Here is a 16,130-nt window from a genome sequence, read left to right as displayed (position 1 = left end):
TGAGGGAGCGCCGCACTGTCTGAGGGGCAGTCCTGAGGGAGCGCCGCACTGTCGGAGGGGCAGTACTGAGGGAGCGCCGCACTGTCGGAGGGGCAGTACTGAGGGAGCGCCGCACTGTCGGAGGGGCAGTACTGAGGGAGCGCCGCACTGTTGGATGGGCAGTACTGAGGGAGCGCCGCACTGTTGGAGGGGCAGTACTGAGGGAGCGCCGCACTGTCGGATGGGCAGTACTGAGGGAGCGCATCACTGTCTGAGGGGCAGTACTGAGGGAGCGCTGCACTGTCGGAGGGGCAGTACTGAGGGAGCGCCGCACTGTCGGAGGGGCAGTACTGAGGGAGCGCCGCACTGTCGGATGGGCAGTACTGAGGGAGCGCATCACTGTCTGAGGGGCAGTACTGAGGGAGCGCTGCACTGTCGGAGGGGCAGTACTGAGGGAGCGCTGCACTGTCGGAGGGGCAGTACTGAGGGAGCGCCGCACTGTTGGAGGGGCAGTACTGAGGGAGCGCTGCACTGTCGGAGGGGCAGTACTGAGGGAGCGCTGCACTGTCGGAGGGGCAGTGCTGAGGGAGTGCCGCACTGTTGGAGGGGCTGTCTTTCGGAGGAGACATTAAACCAAGGCCCCCGTCTGCTCTCTCAGGTGAATGCAAAAGATCCCATGGCCACTATTGGAATACGAGCAGGGGAGTTCTCCCCGGTATCCTGTGGGTAATATTTGTCACTCAACCAACATCATTAAAAAACAGGTTATCAGGTCAGTATCGCATTGCTGTTCCTGGGATCTTGCTGTGCGCAAATTTGCTGCCCCATTTTCCTGCATTACAACAGTGACTACAGTTCAAAACAAGTTTTTAGTTGGCTGTGAAGCGCTTTCGGACATCCTGAGGTCCCCCAGTCCCATTCACCCATCACCCCCTGTGCTCACTGCCCCGTGTCCTAACTCACCCCCAGTCCCATTCACCCATCACCCCCTGTGCTCACTGCCCCGTGTCCTAACTCACCCCCAGTCCCGTTCACCCATCACCCCCTGTGCTCACTGCCCCGTGTCCTAACTCACACCCAGTCCCGTTCACCCATCACCCCCTGTGCTCACTGCCCCGTGTCCTAACTCGCACCGAGTCCCGTTCACCCATCACCCCCTGTGCTCACTGCCCCGTGTCCTAACTCACACCCAGTCCCGTTCACCCATCACCCCCTGTGCTCACTGCCTCGTGTCCTAACTCACACCCAGTCCCGTTCACCCATCACCCCCTGTGCTCACTGCCCCGTGTCCTAACTCACACCCAGTCCCGTTCACCCATCACCCCCTGTGCTCACTGCCCCGTGTCCTAACTCACACCCAGTCCCGTTCACCCATCACCGCCTGTGCTCACTGCCCCATGTCCTAACTCACACCCAGTCCCGTTCACCCATCACCCCCTGTGCTCACTGCCCCGTGTCCTAACTCACACCCAGTCCCGTTCACCCATCACCCCCTGTGCTCACTGCCCAGTGTCCTCACACCCAGTCCCGTTCACCCCTCACCCCCTGTGCTCACTGCCCCGTGTCCTAACTCACACTGAGTCCCGTTCACCCATCACCCCCTGTGCTCACTGCCCCGTGTCCTAACTCACACCCAGTCCCGTTCACCCATCACCCCCTGTGCTCACTGCCCCGTGTCCTAACTCACACCCAGTCCCGTTCACCCATCACCCCGTGCTCACTGCCCCGTGTCCTAACTCGCACCCAGTCCCGTTCACCCATCACCCCCGTGCTCACTGCCCCGTGTCCTAACTCACACCCAGTCCCGTTCACCCATCACCCCCTGTGCTCACTGCCCCGTGTCCTAACTCGCACCCAGTCCCGTTCACCCATCACCCCGTGCTCACTGCCCCGTGTCCTAACTCACACCCAGTCCCGTTCACCCATCACCGCCTGTGCTCACTGCCCCATGTCCTAACTCACACCCAGTCCCGTTCACCCATCACCCCCTGTGCTCACTGCCCCGTGTCCTAACTCACACCCAGTCCCGTTCACCCATCACCCCCTGTGCTCACTGCCCCGTGTCCTAACTCACACCCAGTCCCGTTCACCCATCACCCCCTGTGCTCACTGCCCCGTGTCCTAACTCACACCCAGTCCCGTTCACCCATCACCCCTGTGCTCACAGCCCCGTGTCCTAACTCACACCCAGTCCCGTTCACCCATCACCCCCTGTGCTCACTGCCCCGTGTCCTAACTCACACCCAGTCCCGTTCACCCATCACCCCCTGTGCTCACTGCCCCGTGTCCTAACTCACACCCAGTCCCGTTCACCCATCACCCCCTGTGCTCACTGCCCCGTGTCCTAACTCACACCCAGTCCCGTTCACCCATCACCCCCTGTGCTCACTGCCCCGTGTCCTAACTCACACCCAGTCCCGTTCACCCATCACCCCCTGTGCTCACTGCCCCGTGTCCTAACTCACACCCAGTCCCGTTCACCCATCACCCCCTGTGCTCACTGCCCCGTGTCCTAACTCACACCCAGTCCCGTTCACCCATCACCCCTGTGCTCACAGCCCCGTGTCCTAACTCACACCCAGTCCCGTTCACCCATCACCCCCTGTGCTCACTGCCCCGTGTCCTAACTCACACCCAGTCCCGTTCACCCATCACCCCGTGCTCACTGCCCCGTGTCCTAACTCACACCCAGTCCCGTTCACCCATCACCCCCTGTGCTCACTGCCCCGTGTCCTAACTCACACCCAGTCCCGTTCACCCATCACCCCCTGTGCTCACTGCCCCGTGTCCTAACTCACACCCAGTCCCGTTCACCCATCACCCCCTGTGCTCACTGACCTACATTGGCTCCCGGTCCGGCAACACCTCAATTTTAAAATTCTCATCCTTGTTTTCAAATCCCTCCATGGCCTTGCCCCTCCCTATCTCTGTAACCTCCTCCAGCCCCACAACCCCCCGAGATCTCTGCGCTCCTCTAATTCTGGCCTCTTGCGCATCCCCGATTTCCATCGCTCCACCATTGGTGGCCGTGCCTTCAGCCGCTTGGGCCCCGAGCTCTGGAATTCCCTCCCTAAACCTCGCCGCCTCTCTCTCCTCCTTTAAGACGCTCCTTAAAACCGACCTCTTTGACCGAGCTTTTGGTCACCTGCCCTAATATCTCCTTATGTGGCTCGGTGTTAAATTTTGTCTTATAATCGCTCCTGTGAAGCGTCTTGGGATGTTTTACTATGTTACAGGCGCTGTATAAATGGGAGTTGTTGTCATTCAGTTAGCTGAGGCCCTGGAGGGAGGGAACTGGACCAGAAAGACTCAGGAACTGGAGCCCAAACATGGAAAGATTTAAGAAATGAAGAGTGGCAGGCTGTTCATCAGATCTAGATGCCCTTGGCACAGTTTTATTGTTACAAGAACGGTTTACAAAAAGCAGTTAACAGAAAATACACCAGATTTTCAAACTAGGCCCCTCTGGCTGGCAGTTAGGTTATAATGCCAGAAGGGTTTTACACGGGTTGTTTGGAGTCTATAAAACACCGCCGGGACACGTTTAAACGTTTCGCTTACATCATACAGATTTCTGAAACAAAATCTTTTATTAAACACCGTTTATTTACACCGTTTACAGAAATGGCGCTCTCACTTGAACAGTGGAATAATCCTTTTACACAATCTCCTTTTAAAGGCAACCTCTACCTTTCTAATCGGGGCGGGGGTTGGGGGGGGCACTCAGCGCCCCCTCTTTACTGTTCCGCCACACTTCGACAGATCGAGTGTAAAGCCGCACTTGTGGCCTGTCGCCTCCTTGGGAATCAGGACAGTTCCCCCGTCCCCTTTTAAATAATCTCGCTGTGACACGTACTCCTGCCGATACCGGCAGATTTGGCCTATCGCAGCGTGAGGTCGTGCAATTACAATTTCGAGAGGCGGTCGAAGGGAGCGGGGGGAAATCCCACCGGGGGTGGCGGTGGGAGAGAAGAATAAAAGTGGGTGTGGAACTCGCCCGCTAGCTCACGACACCGTTAACTCTCTGTTCCTCTCCTCGCATCTCCCTCCCGCTTAGAATAACTTCAACGCCAATTTTTTTAAAAACCTAGTGTCATTATTGAAATAGATCGGATAAACAAACTTCTGCACAAGTTGGTTACAAAATACAGAACTGAAAGGTGACTCTCCTGGTAACCTTTAGACCGCCAGTGCTGACTTTCCTGGATTCGATTTCAGGGGCCGAGATCACAAGAGTGAGATCAGAATCTGCAGAAAATATTAACAGGACGGCCCCACAATAATACTGAAAACTTCACTCGCACAAAGACACTGCAATGTTTTCAGTGTTCAGTTTGCTGCGACTGGTCGAGATACAGACAATCCTCTGGAATTCATGCCATCGAATGTCTGACTGGAACACTCGGCCCCTCACAGCACCCCTGGGTGTCAATGTATGTGTGTGTGTGTGTGTGAGAGAGAGAGACAGATTGTGAGTTGTGTGTGTGTGTGTGTGAGAGAGAGAGACAGATTGTGAGTTGTGTGTGTGTGTGTGTGAGAGAGAGAGACAGATTGTGAGTTGTGTGTGTGTGAGAGAGAGAGAGACAGATTGTGAGTTGTGTGTGTGTGCGAGTGTGAATCTGTGAGTGTGTGCGAGTGTGAATCTGTGAGTGTGCGAGTGAGTGAGTGTGTGTGTGAGTGAGTGTGTGTGTACGAGTGTGTGTGTGTGTGTGTATGAGTGAGTGTGTGTGCGAGTGAGTGTGTGTGTGTGAGTGAGTGTGTACGAGTGTGTGTGAGTGAGTGTGTGTGTACGAGTGTGTGTGTGTGTATGAGTGAGTGTATGAGTGAGTGTGTGTGCGAGTGAGTGTGTACTCACACATACACAACCTTTACACAGGTTCATTTTTACTCCTTTCTGTAGAAGATTCCAAACTCATACATAAATATATAAGTCACACTATTTTTATACTTTAATTATTAGCAACAAATCAGTCGGCTAAAAATCCATCGACACAAAAACCAGCTAGATATTTTTTCTTTTTAAAAAAAAAGTGTGAGGTTTCTATAAAAGCTACGCAGTCTCTAACTGCCCGGGTTTGTGATGGAGAATCGGCCTCCGTCCGATAACCAGCCAACTTCTCAAACACGAGCGACGTATTAAATAAAATTAAAAAACGCAGTAAAAACGAAAAGTACATAAATAAATTAAACCGAAACACAGAACAGAACTCCGCCTCCTCCTCATTCGTCTGAAACCCGACATCGAACCGAAACTCGAGCGACTGTTCCTTAAAGTCCAATCGAAGGGTCTCCCGCTGTCCCGTCAGAAGCATCGGCCGTTCCCTTCGGTGTCACTGAGCTGCCTGAACCCGGGGATGGGGTGGGGTGGGTTTGGGGGAGGGGGGTGGGGGGGCGGATGTGTGGGGGTTGGGTTTGGGCAAAGGGAGGGGATGGTTTTCACTTGAAGACCTGGTCGGAGAGATGTCCCATTTGGGAGTGCATGCTGGTTGGGGGACTGGAGATGCCTTCAGACCAGTCGGACATGTTGGAATGGGGCGAGGAACTGGACCACTGGTCGGGCGATTCGGGAGAGGGGGTCAGGAAGGGGTGGTCGGCCAGCTGGAGCTGGTGGTTGGGTGTGTTGTCCATGGAGGAGTAGCCATGCTGCGAGGGGGGAGTCAGGAACTGGGTGGTAGCCATCGACTGGCTCATGGAGGTTGGCAGCGAGGTCTGGAGGAGCTGGGTCTCCTGAGCTGGAATCATGTGGATAGGGAGGCTGCTACCTCCCAATGGGGGCAAGTCGGTCTGCCTCGAATCACCACCACAGTAGCTTTGGCCCATGGAGTGACTGTTGCTGTTGGGCATGGCGTTGAGCGGTTGCAAGCCCTGCGGTTGCATGCCCTGCGGTTGCTGCTGCATCAGATGCGACTGCGGCAGCCCGGTGGTGTTGCCCAGGGCTTGGTAGCTTACGATCTGAGACAAGGTGGTGTTGGGGAGCCCACTGTGCAAAGAGGTCATCATCCCGTGCTGGTTCTGCTGGACTGGGTTCCTCATGGGGTTGTACGGGTTCTGGACCATTCCGACCTGCATCCGAGCCAGCCAATCGCACTGACCGCCCATGGCCCCAGCCCCTCCCAGGTTCATGCCCATTGAAGCCTTGCCCAGAGGCTGCCCGTTGGAGTTGGGGAGATGAGAGAGGCGAGGAGCTACCGATTCGAAGACCATCCTGTTGTTCCCACTCAGGGCCAGCTCCTGCTTGCCACCCATGCCCAGGTGGCTCAGCTTCAGGTGTCCCTCCTTGGCGAGCCCTTGCAAATGGTTAAGCTGGATGGAGGGCGACTGTTGGAATGGCGACGTCAAGAGAGGGGGCGAGGCCACGTCCGAGAGGTAGGTGTGGTTGGACTCCATGGAATCGACGGGAGACAGGACCGCCGAGCTGTCCAACAGGCTGCCCTTCCCGTCCTGGGACTTCTTCCTCTTCGCCTTGGACTCTTTGGAGTCCTTGCTGTTGCCTCCCTTGGCGCCGCTCTTCCGAGATTTCTTGCCGTGGCCGGACGTCTTGAGGTTGCCCATGTAGCCGCTGGGCGAGCAGATGGGCGGAGAGAGGGTGGTGGCGTTGCCCCCCATCTGCACCTGGGGGCTCCTCACCAGGTTGTACTCGTCCAGCAGCCTGACGATGTCATGGTGCATGCGGTCCTGGGCGATGTCGCGGGGGAGCCGGTCCATGTGGTCCGTGATCTCGCGGTTCGCAAAGTGCTCGAGCAGGAGCTTGCCGGTCTCGTAACTCCCTTCCCGCGCCGCCAGGAACAGCGGGGTCTCCTCCTGAGAGCAGACAGAAAAGGAGGGGGTGACAGAGGTCAGCCAGGGTCAACCAGGGTCAACAAGACAAGACCTTAGATCATCAGATACATTAAAAACCACCGGGAAACCGCGCATGACATCGAATCTCACAGCACAGGAGGCCATTCAGCCCATCATGCCTGTGCCAGCTCTTTGAAAGAGCTCTCCAATTAATCCCACTACCCCCTGCTCTCTCCCTGTAGCCTGCATATTTTCTGCCTTCAACTATTTATCCAATTCCCTTTTGAAAGTTACTATTGAATCCGCTTCCACCGCCCTTTCAGGCAGCGCGTTCCAGATCACAACAACTCGCTGCGGAAAAACATTCTCATCTCCCCTCTGGTTCTTTTGCTGATTACCTTTAATCTGTGTCCTCTGGTTACCGAGCAGGAAATAAATCTCCATACCAACGCAGCCTCGCTGACCCCCCACCCCCCAGGTCGGTATAGCTCCGGTCTCCTCACCTTGTTGTCCTGCATGTCCTTGTTCGCTCCATTTTTCAGCAGGACCATCGTAGCCTCCACATTGTTGACAGCGGCTGCCCAGTGCAGGGCCGACTTCCCTGGGAACGGAAACACAGCCCGTCAGTGCCAGCGGACCTGGGCTCAATCCCGGGGTTCAATCAATGACTCCCGACCCGACCAGCGAGATCCAATCAGCAACCCCTGACCCTTCTCCTCCAATCAGTGACCCCTGACCCTTCTCCTCCAATCAGTGACCCCTGACCCTTCTCCTCCAATCAGTAACCCCTGAGCCTTTGTGGTAAACCACTGTTTGTATTCCACTGTGTACATGTCTGTACATGCCTCGGCTGACTCCTCCCACGAGTCCAGGTATAAAGGTGACTGCTCCACAGTCCCTCTGTATTCTGGACTGGTCGACCACTCGAGGCACACCTTCATTCTCTTGTTAATAAAAGCCTGTTAGTTACTCGCTTAACCTCAGTCTTTTGAGTAATTGATAGCGCATCAATTTTATTAACAAGATTTTTTATAACGGAGAAGATCCTCACACCAGCATGCCTGGACTTAGACCATCGGGAGGCGGACGCATCCACCAAGTTTGCTCACTGGCTTAAGTGCTTTGAAAAATTCCTGATCGCCTCCGCTGCAACGGTCAAATCGGATGAGGACAAACTGGATGTCCTGATCTCCAAAGTGAACCACCGAGCGTACTCGGTCATCCAGGACGCGACCTCGTACACGGCTGCTCTCAAGCTCCTCAAGGACCAGTACACGCGCCCAGTGAACGAGGTGTACGCCAGGCACCTCCTGGGGAGTCGTAAACAACAACCTGGGGAATCGACCGAGGAATACCTTCAGGCACTGTCTGTGCTTGGCCGGGCCTGTGGTTGTAAGGATGTAAAGGCCGCCGTGTACACAGAGGAACTTATCCGGGACGCTTTTGTGGCGGGCCACAGGTCCAATTACACCCGACAGCGACTGTTGGAGCAGAGTGACCTCGACCTCAACAAGGCCTCTGAACTCGCACTATCATTGGACGCAGCCTACCGGGGCATGGATGCCTACTCCTCTGCACCGTGGACACCGCGGGGAACGACAGCCTGGGACACGGTAGGACCGTCTCATAGCGCCGTGCCACCCCAGCCACATCCCAGCAACGGCCCAACTACTGCAGCAGTGTCCCAAGGCCAGAAATGCTACTTCTGTGGCCAGGCCAAACACCCCAGAGCACGCTGCCCGGCGAAAAATGCGATCTGCTCGGGCTGCGGGAAGAAGGGACACTACGCCAGCGTCTGCAGGGCCAAAGCCACCCCGAACCCCAGCAGCGCCGCGTGTGGGCCGTGCGGGCCGCCATCTTGGGCCTCCCCAGCCATGTGCGAACCACCGGAACAGCAGCCATTTTGGACGCCTCCAGCCACATGGGGATCATGGATGCCGCCATCTTGGCCCCCAACACCGCCTCATCTGATACCCGCAACGACACACCGACCCCTACGCTGGCCTCCGTTACGCTGGACCAAGCGAGACCGCACCAACTGGCCCGGTCCACAATGGACATTAAGGTAAATGGTCATGAAACAATCTGCCTTTTTGACTCTGGGAGCACGGAGAGCTTCATCCACCCCGACACGGTGCGGCGTTGCTCTCTCCCAGTCCTGCCTGCGCACCAGCGGATTTCTATGGCCTCCGAGTCCCAGTCGGCGGACATTGGCGGCTACTGCGTGGTGACACTCTTAGTAGACGGGACTGTGTATGATAATTTTAAATTTCTGGTCCTGCCCCACCTCAGCGCTGCCGTCCTACTGGGGTTAGATTTTCAGTGCCACCTTAAAAGTGTTACGATGGCGTACGGTGGACCCCTCCCCCCACTCACAGTCCGCAGCCAGCAGCTTCCAAATTGCCCGCCGCGCACCAGGTGCAACCTCTCCACACTCAGAGTCACCACCCCCCCACTGTTTGCTAACCTCACCCCCGACTGTAAGCCCATCGCCACAAAGAGCAGGCGATACAGTGCCGGGGACAGGGTTTTCATTAAAACCGAAGTGGAGCGGCTCCTGAAAGAAGGGATTATTGAGGGCAGCACCAGCCCCTGGCGAGCCCAGGTTGTGGTCGTTAAGACCGGCGAGAAGCAGCGCCTGGTCATCGACTACAGCCAGACAATAAATCGCTACACCCTGCTGGACGCTTACCCACTCCCCCGCATAGCTGATATGGTCAACCAGATCGCGCAGTACCGCGTCTTCTTGACCATTGACCTGAAATCAGCGTACCACCAGCTCCCTATCCGCCCTGAGGACCGCCAGTATACTGCCTTTGAGGCAAACGGCCGCCTCTATCACTTCCTTAGGGTTCCCTTTGGCGTCACCAACGGGGTCTCCGTCTTCCAAAGGGAGATGGACCGGATGGTCGATCAAAATGCGTTGCAGGCCACTTTCCCATATCTGGACAATGTGACCATCTGCGGCCATGACTTGCAGGACCATGACGCAAACCTCGAAAAATTCCTCTGCACCGCCCAACTCCTGAACCTGACGTATAACAAGGAGAAGTGCATATTCCGCACAACCCGCCTCACCATCCTTGGCTGTGTTGTGGAACACGGAGTCTTCGGTCCCGACCCCGACCGGATGCGTCCCCTTATGGAACTCCCACTGCCTCAAGGCCCTGAAGAGGTGCCTAGGGTTTTTCTCCTATTACGCCCAGTGGGTCCCCTACTATGCGGACAAGGCCCGTCCGCTGATCAAGTCCACCTCTTTTCCCTTAACGGCAGAGGCCCGCTTAGCCTTCCACCGTATCAAGGAAGACATTGCCAAAGCCACCATGCACGCAGTGGACGAATCCATCCCCTTCCAGGTGGAAAGCGACGCGTCCGACTTTGCCCTGGCCGCTACCCTTAATCAGGCGGGGAGACCCGTGGCCTTCTTTTCACGAACCCTCCAGGGCCCGGAGACCAGACACTCCGCTGTTGAGAAGGAGGCCCAGGCTATTGTGGAGGCTGTGCGTCATTGGAGGCACTACCTGGCCGGAAGACGATTTACCCTGCTCACTGACCAGCGTTCAGTTGCTTTTATGTTTAACAACAAGCAGAGGGGCAAAATCAAAAACGACAAGATCTTGAGGTGGAGAATCGAACTTTCCACCTACAATTACGAGATCTTGTACCGGCCCGGGAAGCTCAATGAACCCCCGGATGCTCTATCGCGTGGCACCTGCGCCAGCGCGCAGATCGATAGACTGCGGGCCCTCCACAATGACCTCTGCCACCCGGGGGTCACCAGGTTCTTCCACTTCATCAAGGCCCGCAACCTGCCTTACTCCATTGAGGAGGTCAGGACCATGACCAGGAACTGCCAAGTCTGCGCTGAGTGCAAACCGCACTTTTATAGACCAGACAGGGCTCACCTGATAAAAGCCACTCGCCCCTTCGAGCGCCTGAGCGTTGATTTTAAAGGGCCTCTCCCCTCCTCCGACCGTAATGTGTACTTCCTCAACATTATTGATGAGTACTCCCGTTTCCCGTTCGCCATCCCCTGCCCGGACATGACCAGTGCCACGGTCATTAAATGTCTAAACGACCTCTTCACCCTGTTCGGTTTCCCCAGCTATATCCATAGCGACCGGGGCTCATCGTTTATGAGCGACGAACTCCGCCAGTACCTGCTCGCTAGGGGTATTGCCACAAGCAGGACCACCAGTTACAACCCCCGGGGGAACGGACAGGTGGAAAGGGAGAATGCGACAGTTTGGAAGGCCGCCCTGCTAGCCTTAAAGTCTAGGGGCCTTCCGACCTCCCGCTGGCAGGATGTGCTCCCCGATGCGCTCCACTCTATTCGGTCACTGCTCTGCACTGCCACTAACACCGCCCCTCATGAGAAAATGTTTGTCTTCCCAAGGAAGTCCACATCAGGGACATCGCTACCGCCATGGCTGACGTCCCCAGGGCCGGTCCTACTGAGAAGACACGTGAGGACCCATAAAACGGACCCCCTGGTCGAGAGGGTCAACCTCCTCCACGCCAACCCCCAGTACGCTTACATTGCGTACCCGGACGGGCGGGAGGACACAGTCTCCATACGAGACCTCGCACCCTCGGGGGCCCCAGTAACCCACTACCCACTACCACCCCCCCCCATGATCCAATATCCAACCCCAGCAGACGGCACGCCTGGGCCCCGCGACCCGCTCGACACCCACGAGGACTACACACCAGTGCCCCAGCCTACGCGGGACTCGACGCCGGAAGCTTCACTACCCCTGCCGTCGCCACGTCGATCACAGCGGCAGACAAGACCTCCGGAGAGACTCCAATACACAAACTTTTAATACACTTCACCCCGCCGGACTCATTTTTAAACAAGGGGTGAATGTGGTAAACCACTGTTTGTATTCCACTGTGTACATGTCTGTACATGCCTCGGCTGACTCCTCCCACGAATCCAGGTATAAAGGTGACTGCTCCACAGTCCCTCTGTATTCTGGACTGGTCGACCACTCGAGGCACACCTTCATTCTCTTGTTAATAAAAGCCTGTTAGTTACTCGCTTAACCTCAGTCTTTTGAGTAATTGATAGCGCATCACAGCTTTACTCTGTATCTAACCCATGCTGTACCTACCCTGGGAGTGTTTGATGGGACAGTGTAGAGGGAGCTTTACTCTGTGTCTAACCCGTGCTGTACCTGTCCTGGGAGTGTTTGATGGGACAGTGTAGAGGGAGCTTTACTCTGTATCTAACCCATGCTGTACCTGCCCTGGGGGTGTTTGATGGGACAGTGTAGAGGGAGCTTTACTCTGTATCTAACCCGTGCTGTACCTGCCCTGGGAGTGTTTGATTGGGACAGTGTAGAGGGAGCTTTACTCTGTATCTAACCCGTGTTGTACCTGCCCTGGGAGCGTTTGATGGGGACAGTGTAGAGGGAGCTTTACTCTGTATCTAACCCGTGCTGTAGCTGCCCTGGGAGTGTTTGATGAGACAGTGTAGAGGGAGCTTTACTCTGTATCTAACCCATACTGTACCTGCCCGGGGAGTGTTTGATGGGACAGTGTAGAGGGAGTTTACTCTGTATCTAACCCATGCTGTACCTGCCCTGGGGGTGTTTGATGGGACAGTGCAGAGGGAGCTTTACTCTGTATCTAACCCGTGCTGTACCTGCCCTGGGAGTGTTTGATTGGGACAGTGTAGAGGGGGCTTTACTCTGTATCTAACCCGTGCTGTACCTGCACTGGGAGTGTTTGATGGGGACAGTGTAGAGGGAGCTTTACTCTGTATCTAACCCATGCTGTACCTGCCCTGGGAGTGTTTGATGGGACAGTGTAGAGGGAGCTTTACTCTGTATCTAACCCGTGCTGTACCTGCCCTGGGAGTGTTTGATGGGACAGTGTAGAGGGAGCTTTACTCTGTATCTAACCCGTGCTGTACCTGCCCTGGGAGTGTTTGATTGGGACAGTGTAGAGGGAGCTTTACTCTGTATCTAACCCGTGCTGTACCTGCCCTGGGAGTGTTTGATTGGGACAGTGTAGAGACCCCTTTCCTGGGCCCCGCCCTCTGACCGCCTCCAATCAGAGACCCCTCCCCGGGCCCCGCTCACTCCGCCTTGCTTCCTGCACCCCCGTTACCCCCGGTGACGGTTCGGTGGCGAGAGCGGCGAGTCTCGTACCGAAGTCATCCACGGCATTGACGTCGGCGTGGCAGTTGACCAGCTCCTCGACCATTCCCTCCACCGCCAGGCGTGCAGCCAGGATCAGCGGCGTGGTCCCGTCATGCATCCGCGCGTCCAAATCCGTCGCTCGGTTCCGGATCAGGATCTGCCGGGGAGACAATAAAACACGGATCAGGAACATGGCACAATGAGCGCGGGATCAGGAGGAGGCCATTCAGCCTCTCGAGCCTGTTCCTCCATTCAATTGGATCATGGCTGATCTGTCTCTTAACTCCATCCACCAGCCACAGGACGGGGGGAAAAAGAGGGGGAGAGCTATACTAATAGGGGATTCTGTTGTAAGGGGACTAGATAGGCGTTTCTGTGGCCGCAAACGAGACTCCAGGATGGTGTGTTGCCTCCCTGGTGCAAGGGTCAAGGATGTCTCAGAGCGGCTGCAGAACATTTTGGAAGGGGAGGGTGAACAGCCAGTTGTCGTGGTGCATATAGGCACCAACGATATAGGTAAAAAATGGGATGAGGTCCTAAAAGCTGAATATAGGGAGTTAGGAGGTAAATTAAAAAATAGGACCGCAAAGGTAGTAATCTCAGGATTGCTACCAGTGCCACGTGCTAGTCAGAGTGGAAATAGAAGGATATTTCAGATGAATACGTGGCTAGAGGAGTGGTGCAAGGGGGAGGGATTCAAATTCCTGGGACATTGGAACCGGTTCTGGGGGAGGTGGGATCAGTTCAAACCAAACGGTTTGCACCTGGGCAGGACCGGGACCGATGTCCTAGGGGGAGTGTTTGCTAGTGCTCTGGGGGAGGGTTTAAACTAAAATGGCAGGGGGTTGGGAACCTGAGCAGGGAGACAGAGGAAAGGGAAACAACGATAGAAGCAAAAGACAGGAAGGAGAAAAACAAAGGTGGCAGTCAGAGAAATCAAGGGTTTAAATCAAACATGGCCACAGTAAATAATAATTCTAAAAGGTCTAAGAGCGTTAAAGGAACAAGCCTGAAGGCTTTGTGTCTTAATGCGAGTAGCATTCGTAATAAGGTGGATGAATTAGCTGCGCAAATAGAGGTAAACGAATATGATACGATTGGGATTACGGAAACATGGCTCCAGGGTGGCCAAGGCTGGGAACTCAACATCCAGGGGTATTCAATATTCAGGAAAAATAGGCAAAAAAAAGGAGGTGGGGTAGCATTGCTGGTTAAAGAGGGGATTAACACAATTGTAAGGAAGTATATTAGCTCTGATGATGTGGAATCTGTATGGGTAGAACTGAGAAATACCAAGGGGCAGAAAACGTTAGTGGGAGTGGTATATAGACCTCCAAACAGTAATGTGGAGGTTGGGGATGGCATTAAAAGGGAAATTAGAGAAGTGTGCAATAAGGGCACAGCAGTTATCATGGGTGACTTTAATCTACATATAGATTGGGCTAACCAAATTAGTAACAATACTGTGGAGGAGGAATTCCTGGAGTGTTTACGGGATGGTTTCCTGGACCAATATGTCGAGGAACCAACTAGAGATCAGGCCATCTTAGACTGGGTATTATGTAATGAGAAATGATTAATTAGCAATCTTGTTATACGAGGCCGCTTGGGTCGGAGCGATCATAATATGATAGAATTCTTCATTAAGATCGAGAGTGAAGTAGGTGACTCAGAGACTAAGGTCCTAAATTTAAATAAAGGAAACTATGATGGTATGAGGCGCGAGTTGGGTAGGATTAATTGGGGAATGTCACTCAAAGGGTTGACAGTGGATAGGCAATGGCAAACATTCAAAGATTGCATGGATGAACTACAGAATTTGTTCATCCCAGTTTGGCATAAAAATAAAACAAAAAAGGTGACTCAACCGTGGCTAACAAGGGAAATTAGGGATAGCATAAGATCCAAGGAGAGGACATATAAATTGGCCAGAAAAAGCAGGAAACCTGAGGATTGGGAGCTGTTTAGGATTCAACAAAGGAGGACAAAGGGATTAATTAAGAGGGGGAAAATAGAGTATGAGAGTAAGCTTTCAGGGAACATAAAAACTGACTGTAAAAGCTTTTATAGATATGTGAAGAGAAAAAGATTGGTGAAGTCAAGCGTAGGTCCCTTGCCGTCAGAATCAGGGGAATTTATAATGGGGAACAAAGAAATGGCAGACCAATTAAATACATACTTTGGTTCTGTCTTCACAAAGGAGGACACAAATAACCTCCCAGGGATGTCGGGGAACATAGGGTCTAATGAGAGGGAGGAACTGAAAGAAATCAGTATTTGTAGGGAAATGGTATTGGGGAAATTGACGGGATTGAGGGCCGATAAATCCCCAGGGTCTGAGGGCCGATAAATCCCCAGGGTCTGATAATCTACATCCTAGGGTACTTAAGGAAGTGGCCCTAGAAATAGTAGATGCATTGCTGGTCATCTTCCAGAACTCGATAGACTCTGGAACAGTACCCATGGATTGGAGGGTAGCTAATGTTACCCCACTATTCAAAAAAGGTGGTAGAGACAAAACGGGGAATTATAGACCGGTAAGCCTGACATCGGTAGTGGGGAAAATGCTAGAGTCCATTATAAAAGATGTAATAGCAGAGCACTTGGAAAACAGTGACAGGATTGGACAAAGTCTACATGGATTTAGAAAGGGTAAATCATGCTTGACTAATCTACTGGAATTTTTTGAGGATGTAACTGGTCAAATAGATAAGGGAGAACCAGTGGATGTGGTGTATTTGGACTTTCAGAAGGCTTTCGATAAGGCCCCGCATAAGAGATTAGCATGTAAAGTTAAAGCACATGGGATTGGGGGCAAGGTACTGACTTGGATAGAGAACTGGTTAGCAGACAGGAAGCAAAGAGTTGGAATAAATGGGTCTTTTTCCGAGTGGCAGGCAGTGACTAGTGGGGTACCGCAGGGATCGGTCCTAGGACCCCAGCTATTCACAATATATATTAATGATCTAGACGAGGGAACTGGATGTAATATCTCCAAGTTTGCAGACGACACAAAGCTGGGTGGGCGTGTGTGCTGTGAGGAGGATGTCAAGAAACTCCAGTATGATTTGGACAGGTTGGGTGATTGGGCAGAAGCATGGCAGATGCAATATAACGTGGATAAATGCGAGGTTATCCATTTTGGTGTCAAAAACAGGAAGGCAGATTATTATCTGAATGGCAATAGATTGGGAGAAGGGGAAGTGCAACGAGACCTGGTGT

General features: G+C 54.0%; 1 protein-coding gene across 1 annotated transcript; it reads right to left on the bottom strand.

The window, feature by feature from the left end:
* Positions 1 to 3,347: 3,347 nt before the first annotated feature.
* Positions 3,348 to 13,183, bottom strand: LOC147101566 (neurogenic locus notch homolog protein 1-like). Its single transcript, XM_085965229.1, has 3 exons — positions 12,918 to 13,183; positions 7,263 to 7,360; positions 3,348 to 6,780 (listed from the first exon to the last, which is right to left on the bottom strand). The coding sequence occupies exons 1-3, from the start codon at positions 13,099 to 13,101 to the stop codon at positions 5,416 to 5,418; spliced, it is 1,647 nt and encodes a 548-aa protein (XP_085821355.1). The 5' UTR covers positions 13,102 to 13,183; the 3' UTR covers positions 3,348 to 5,415.
* Positions 13,184 to 16,130: the final 2,947 nt, after the last annotated feature.

The sequence above is a fragment of the Somniosus microcephalus genome, chromosome 23, assembly GCF_052327205.1.
Source record: "Somniosus microcephalus isolate GS21.2 chromosome 23, FLI_Smic_1.0, whole genome shotgun sequence".
NCBI classification, from domain to species: domain Eukaryota; kingdom Metazoa; phylum Chordata; class Chondrichthyes; order Squaliformes; family Somniosidae; genus Somniosus; species Somniosus microcephalus.
This window is presented reverse-complemented; position numbering and strand designations above follow the sequence as displayed.